The 8444-nt window shown below is 39.6% G+C and overlaps 1 protein-coding gene across 1 annotated transcript in view; it reads right to left on the bottom strand.

The window, feature by feature from the left end:
* Positions 1-1079: 1079 nt before the first annotated feature.
* The window catches only part of zmat4a (zinc finger, matrin-type 4a), a 187788-nt gene continuing 180423 nt past the window's right edge, over positions 1080-8444 (bottom strand). Inside the window, 1 exon segment of the mRNA XM_079252005.1 lies at positions 1080-1137. Coding sequence (XP_079108131.1) covers positions 1110-1137 — 28 coding nt within the window. The 3' untranslated portion in view covers positions 1080-1109.

Genomic DNA, 8444 nt, shown 5'->3' with positions numbered 1-8444 from the left:
TGTCCAATTAAACCACCAAAAATAAACATTCCAGATGGATATTTTTACATATATACGTTTTACATATTGAAAATCTGTTTAAAAAAATTGAAAAAAAAAAAAGGCCATTTTGTTTTATTTTATGACTAATAATGCAAATCAAACGTTTCCGAAAAATGAGGCATTTTATTTTTTTTATTTTCTGTCTGTAAACATGATTCTAAATTGGTTAAAATCCTCCCATGACTTTAATTTTGGGAATCATTTATGTGAGTTTATCTTTCACCAGAAAAAAGAGAGAAATAAAACATTGAGGTAGGAACTCTTGGTTGACTTGACATGAAATGTTTCCCTCGGATCTGTTTGTACATGCTGCCACCCTACAAGACACTCCATGTTTTTCTATACTGAACACGAAATAACTCTTCTTTTACACCGGGTCTAATAGTTTTACAACACAGCAAGACACCAGCCAGTGTTTTTATTGCTTTCAACCCACATTAGGCCACAAGGGGATTTAGGTCCACTCCAAAACTGTACTGTATGCAATAAACACAAAGTTACACTATGCCTGCCATTCAGACATTGAGAGGAAAGAGAGTAATGTAGCCATGGTTGTAATGTACACATAATTATTCATACCAACAACACATTTCAAATGAATATACCACCTTTCATTCAAGTAAGAGCAGACAAACCCCTGTATTCTTATCTCTTAATTCATTGTACAGTCGCTGTAACTCCCTGTGAAAATAAATGAAGTCCATGCATTTCTATAGAAAGGCTGCTGTGTTTCCGATCCACCTAAATGCTTTCAGACTAGGAGGAAAACACAGAATACAAATCAAAAGCGCAATGACTTAAAGTGTGTCTGCTGATGTGAAGCAACTTGTTATTTCTGATAGGAAGAGAGCTGATGTCGTGCTGGAGCGTTCCAAACCAGTCTCTTTGTGTTCCTCCTCGTCAGGCAGCCAGAACAGACTCAGCCAGGAGAGACTGGAAGTGAGTGAGAAAGAGACTGAAATGATGTTGAGGAGATCGGAGCAGGGCAGAGGCAGAAAAAGCAGGGCAAGCTGACCACAGCTTGTCTGACATCAATCCAGTAGTTGGTTTTCATGGTCGTCCTGCGCTCACTGGACACATATCTGGTTCTTCAGACTGTTAGACAATAAGAGGAAGAAGGGAAATGTCAGTGGGTGATTACGTATTTTCCTGAAGTCTTATTTAACAGACTGGATGACTTTCGTTTTCCTCTGAGTAACAGTGATGTTAATGCAATCAAGCATCCGTCTGGGTGGATATAGGGTTAGATACAGACTAATCATCATCACTTTTCCTCTGGAGTTTACACTTAAAATACAGGAAGACACAAAGCAACAACAAAAAGACACAAAACAATCTTCATATATTTAGTTTTTTCCTAGTGGTTATGTAATGTATCTGCAGCAGACGGTATTCAGGGCGCTCTCAGTTTAAAGCATCAGGAGCGAAGCCAAGCAGGCAGCTACACAACGAGAAGTCTGCATTTTTATCATCTTGTGCAACTTTAAGATGCAGTCTGCAAAAACGACTGACATCTGGTGGTGAAACGGGACACAAGTTGTGATGGGGCAGCGATGGTCATTGGCCAAATTTCTTCCAGAAATAAACACATTTTCATCTCTGAGTGGATCAAGTGGCTTCTGGGACAGCAATGACTGCACTATTGGTCAACACTGTGTACATGTGTACTTTCTTCTTCTATGTACCTTTGAAGGAATTACTTATAACCAAGTAGCAACCTGCGGCGGTTAAAGGTGAAGCCTATGAGGATGTGCCAAAAATTGTTGTTCACCCCACATCCACTAGGGGATTAAAACAGACAAAAATCAACATTGACTTCCATGTTAAAAAGGCCAAATTCACAGCAGAAATAAACAGGTTTAAAGCCTGGGACCAAAAAATCTTTTAGGTAGAAGTAATTTCATCTCAAAATTAGCAGCGTGTCCTTTTGATTGACAGCTACCTGATATCCTGCTGCAAGAAGGCAGAGTGTAGCATAACCATGTTTTTTTTTTTTTTTTTATGCTTAACAGCGTAATTTAGCTTTAGCCAGGCTACCTTTGCTAGCTAGTTAGCTCTTGTTAGCTCCTGTTAGCTCAGGGTTAGCTCAGTTATTTTTTAGCTACAGGCAAGTCAGAGTTTGATAGATGTCAAACATCCACTCCCACGCTTACAATTCCCCTCTCATCTCTAACTTTTTGCTCATTTTAGTATTTTCCTGGAGCGACGACAAGCATGACGCTGCCAAGATGGCCACTGTGGGAACCATCCAATGAGCTTCAATTCAGCTCTGCAGAAACCTACGGATGACGTCATCTTTTATATACAGTCTATGCTTACAACCTGTAGCAGAGGCTCCTACGTTACGTTGTAGAGGCAGTAGGGGGCCGTTGCCACCCCTTCCCACCTGTGTATGAGTACAGCAATCACAAAAGAAAAACAAAAGACAAAACTATTTTGCAGTGAAACTTAACAAGATACTCTGTCAGTTTTAGTCCCTAAAGTTTGTAGCAAGATCAGGTTGATATGTTGGAGCTCATCCATCTCGTGTCGGCCTGTCAGAGGGCCTGTCAGTAATTTGCCTAAATAACTAAGTTACTAATTAAACTTAGTTATTTAGGCAAATTACTGACAGGCCGACACTTTTCTGTATAATTGTCCAGCAACAATACAAGAAAAGCTGCTGATCTCGGAACAATCCTGACTGCATTTCTATTCAAAACCTGGATGAAAAATGGATTATTGATAGTTTCCCTGTTGGCCTTGCATTTTCTCAGTCACAAATGTCACAAAATGCACGTCTGAGATGCCAACAGCAGAACATTTGCGGATTATTTGGGATGACCTTTAGAAAATTGAACCATTCTGCTGAATGAAAAACCTGCACAGGCTGGATGGCTGTACTATCAGCAAACTTTTGTTCCATTTCTCAAGCAACATGAAATTAAATCTACAAGGGGGAGAAATCTTCCAATAGTATCAGGTGATTACTTTTAGCACTTTTACTCAAAGCTGAAAACCCCCTGAAGCTGTGGCGATAATACGTTTGGTGCTGAATTTGGAACACGATAATGGTTATAAGAAGCAGGATTTATCTGTTCTTATCTTTTTACATGATTTTGTTGCTCATTTTCAACATTTCCCATTTGTTTTAACACTTCTAGCACAATATTTGTGTCTAATCATGATTGCTGCATGAATTAATCTTGTAAGAAGGCCTTTTATAAATCACACATCCAAAAGATTAACAAGATGATGGACTATTACTCATCATCACACAGTGTGCAGGTCTGATATGTTTACAGCTTCAAGCTTTCCTGTCTCAGAACAAACTAAGCTCCTTCTTCATGAGCACAGGGAGCAAACTGGGAGTGTGTCCCAGTGTGGATATACCATGACAGTGTAAACCAGTGCTGGAAACATGGCTGTCTTTTTTAGCTATGCATAATGAGTGTGGTTTCACTGCCATTGTAATGGGAGTTGCATGTTGTCTTTAGGTGATCTAAGCAGAGCAATCACAGTCTGCTTTGCATCAGGAGCGTCCCACTGCGCCTGTCCTGTAACAACTAAACAGCTACACACAACGGCTCATTTTCCTGGAAAGTTTCATGTGGCAGAATAGTGTTCACCTCCTGGCATCAGCTGCTTCTGAAGCTACTGGATCTTTTAACCTTGAACTTTAAGAACTCATATAAGTGGACAAAGGAAATGTTGTCAAGTTAAAGCAGAGAAAGGATAATAAGCTTTCCTTTCAGACGAACGTCTCCCTGCTTTAAAGAAAATCTGTCCAGAATCAGGACTTGACTCTCCTTAAACTGTTATGGCAGACTTGGCATATGTTTGTAGGGAATATTACAGAAGAAATAACCAAGATGCTGGGTGTCATATTCACGGCTTAATGAGAAACTGATGATGTGTGGGAGATAACTCTGCTCTTGAACCAGCTGTCAGGTTTTACTGTGCAACTCTGAGACAGGAGCCTATGGGGGATTTTCCCTCTCTTAACTAAACAAATACAGCATTCTCTGTATGTATTCTTACTTTATAAAAACTGCTATGCATGATGCTTTAAATCATCCACAAACATTTCAAAGGCAGCGAAGAAGCAGGTTGTGAAGCTTAGATGACGAACTGAGGGTAAAGTTTGTGTGTTAGAGGCTCGGGTTTTCCAGGAATACGAGATAAGAACTTTTTTCTGGAAAGCTTAATGAAGCATTTACCATTTTTTTTCTGTTTGTTATTGATTAACAATGACGTAATTATGACTGTTTGTCATATATAGTGGGAGAGGGAAAGAATTATTGACTTAAGTGTGACTGGTGCTGTGACTGGGTGATGATGCGATCCATTACAATACAGACTAAACTAATGCATGACTAATTATTTCGCCTGTGGCACATTTTTAACATGTTGCAAAGGGGATTGGATAGTTCTGCAGCTGTGTTTTGTGTGCATAAGTGAGCTGCAAGCGAGCCTTTCTGGTCATTTTCTGTAAATTAGCAAATTAATCCTAAACTGTGTACGAGTTTGTTTGGTTACTTAAAAACAATTAAACCTGTATATTCAAGCATAACTTACTCACGGCAGCATCACAGTGGCGGCTAAGTCTCATCTTTCATCATTTCAGCTAACACACGAGATATATTTCTGCTTTAGTCACATCAACACAATACTTTGTTGCTTTAACTGATGAGCCAAGATTACAGACCAGACAAGCAGAACTACTGTCACATCTCAGCTCTGGTTTATGAACATCAACTTAAGTCATAAAAACGAACAGAAGAAGAGATTTTCTTCTGCAGCTGAAAGCTATCGCTGCTTTAAAGAAAATCTGTCCGTTGTGTTCACTCGTGATTCTGTGGAACTTTCTTCATGATGCATACACTCTCAAAAATAGAGGTACAAGAAAAGGACATTTATGTACCTATAAAGAAATGTTCTCTCAAAAGTACAATACAGGTCTTTAAGAGACCAGAAGCACACCTTCAGAGTACGAAAAAGGGTTCAAAGTGACAAAGTACAAATTTGTACCATTTCGACCATAAGGGTACCTGCAGCATTGAAAAATGTAATGTTAATGGCTGTAATGTTACAAACTAGAGCAGAGTTGAGTGATGACAGTAGTACTACTTAACAGTCATTTACTACACCAGACAATGAAGGTCAGATGCTGCAAACTAAGTGGTCAGTATTTTGAGTTTTTGAAGATTATTTCTAGATTAAAGATAAGATAACATTGCTAAGTTGCATGGACCAGGCCTAATGCTGTGGAAAACATAAAAAACATAACTTGATAAGGTGAGGTTGAACTTGATAAGGTACAAAAATAGACTAAAGGGTACAGAAATGTCTCTCAAAAGAGTACACCCCCAGTGACAAGCATTTGTACCTTTTTAGGTACAAGCTGCTACCTCTATTTTTGAGTGTGTACAGTATCATGATCTCATTCAGTCACTTGGTTACCTCTCCATCATTACTTTCTCCATCATTTCAACTAACATGAAGCCAGGTTTCATTTGAAAAGAAGCAGATAGCAAACCTGAATTTAAACTTGCTGCACCCATGCAGCTCCTGGGAGCTGAGTTCTATTTGTTTAATTTAGCACCTCATTACACCAGTGAGCAATCTCACAGCCTCCAGCTGCATCCAAGCTACCTCTGAGACCTGTACTTACATTCTTTATTTGTGCGGTCAACATACCGTGTAGTTGCCTGGCTAACAACAGGATGGAAATTTGATCTCTGCAGCACTCAAGGTGTCGGACAGACGGCTTTCTGGTGGGTTAATGGTGTTCAATTTAATATTTTTATGTTTATGCTAGCTGACATTATAAAAACAGAGTATATGCACTGTTTAATACAGAACACACGTGGTGCACAAAGCAATGATAAAACAGGAGCAGTTACTGCAACCCATCAGTCTGGGAAGGGTTATAACAACATTTCCCAACTATTTGGAGTTGATCATTCAACAGCAAGCATAATTAATCAGAGGAAATATTTAAAATGGTTGCCAATTTTCCCAGAGGTGGATGTTCTAAAAAGTTCAGCTCAAGGACAAACTGTGCAACACGAAGGAAAAATACATAACGCCTCAGACTCTATGGGCCACAGTTCAATAGCACAATTAGAAAAACACTGAACATGTGTAGCTTGTTTGGAAGAAAACTAAAATTAAGATGGCCGTGCGTTCTAGGTTTGCAAAGATGCATCTGAAAAGGCTGTGATGGACTGGCGAACTGTCCAGGGTGTACCTGCCTCTCGCCCAGTGATTGCTGGGACAGACTCCAGCTACCATGACCCTGATTTGGACCAAGGTAAAAAAAAATGGATGGATGGATAGATGGACATTTGAAACGGACAGATAAGACTAAAATGGAGATGTCTGGTCACAAAGCACGGTTAATGCTAGTTGCCAAGCACAGTGGTGGAGAGCTGATGATTTGGGCTTAAAAAAGAAAAGCATCAAGGTGGTACAAAGGTGTTATAAAGGATCCAGTCAGTCTGTTCTAATTAATTAGATACACTTTTTCAATCGAGTCCCACCCCTAGTTCAAAGATAAAGATCAAAGATACTTTATTCATCCCCGAGGGGAAATTCAAAGTTCAAGTCAGCTCGTCCAAGATTTGACATGCAGACATGTAACATTAATGACAACAGAATACTGAACCAAGCTTAAGCTCAGGCCATGCTGCCAGTTTTTCACGGGTGCCGCCTTATAACAGATAAGAACAGAGATACATTAGGATCATAGGGGGAAAAAAGGTCATGTAACTCCGCCACTGGATGACGCAGTCCGAAGAGACAGAGAAAAAACTACTACACAGTACTACATCTAGTCTTAGAATTAAAAGTAACAAGTACTTTTTCTCATATCACTGTAAGATCCTTGTCAGAGTTTAACATGTGGTTTGGTTATTCTCCTCTTGTAAAACCATTTAAGGTACTTAATGAGCAAAGTGTCTCACAGAGGCTTGTAAGTACTGACTACAGCGATTATCTGAACTAACACGAGGCTCCTTGTGTACGAAGCACTTCTGCAAGTGGTGTAAGATGTACAGAAGTACAAAACAACAATACAACTTGCTGAAATGCAAAAGATATAAAGATGTCCCATTGAAAACATAGTGTGTGTGTGCGTGTGTGTGTGTGTCCACATTCTTTATATCCTGCACAGTCAGGACAGACAAGCTACCAGTTCCTCAGAACCAAATGGACCTTTAAACAGGCTTCTGCTTTTGGTGGCTTTAATGGAACCAATGCATTTGCATATTTTTACTGATGTGTAAGATAAAATATACAATATTAACTACTGCTGGATGGATGAGAAGGAGTATCTGTTGCTTCTCAAGCACAACACTGTATCTCATACATTGCCAATAAGCATTTCTAACAGATTAATCCCTGAATTCACTGCTAAATGTCTCAACTAATCAAAATTTAATGCAAAACACAAGTATACCTGCACACATCTGCTGGCGGCATGTCTGGGGGATTAAGTATTTCTTTCTGCAGTGGAAGAAAAACATTGTCTGGGGATCTGAAAGTCGTTGCTGCTGTTTGTTTTCCACTCCATTAAATCATCGGCTGTCACATGAATATTTCCACTCTGACAGTGGGACAGACTTTTAAAGGAGCTTGAGCAGAATTCCTGCTTTGATCCAAACCTTCAAGCGCTACAAATATTCCACACGCTTACAAGTTTACTGTGGGACATAAGCAATCTTTATAAAGATATACGCTTATAAAAAGTTCCAAATAACAGTCGCATGAGTCTCTTAAGTAATTCACATTGCAGATAGTGTAGATTACACAGCTGCAGAGCCTCCAGTGCCCCAGAACGACAACACAACCTGACTACATCAACTCCCCCAACGTGGCTGCCCTATGACTTATGCATTCCCGTGGCGTGTGACAAATTGTGTCAGCACATTACTCTAGTGAGGCGTTTTTCATGCATAATTCATCCTCGTGCCTACATTCTACATGGACATTTTCAAATCCCTTTGAAGTTAATTCCCTCCTCATGATAAACAGCCCTCGCTCGCTCCAGCTGTGTTGTAGCTGATTGTCTGCGTTGGGAGAAGTCACCTGTCCCAAACAATTTCACTGTACAACGCCGGAGTGCTGGAGAGATTTACATCTAATAATCCACCATGCAAAAGAACTGCTGTCCTGCTTTTTATGGCTGATAATAGATGACTGGGGGAAATCACAGTGGAGGCTGAAGATGCTTTCTCCAGCACACGCAAAAAAAAAAAAAAAAAAAAAAAAAAAAAAAAAATAGAAGCAAGTTGGCAAAGTCTACATGGCCATGATTGTTCACAGGGAACAGCCAAATGGTACCTTTCTGGTTTGTAACTACTTGAAGTAGGGATGGATACTAGAAATAATACTGAAATCAATAACACCATTATGACGCC

The sequence above is a fragment of the Telmatherina bonti genome (assembly GCF_933228915.1).
Source record: "Telmatherina bonti genome assembly, chromosome: 13".
Lineage (NCBI taxonomy): Eukaryota > Metazoa > Chordata > Actinopteri > Atheriniformes > Telmatherinidae > Telmatherina > Telmatherina bonti.
This window is presented reverse-complemented; position numbering and strand designations above follow the sequence as displayed.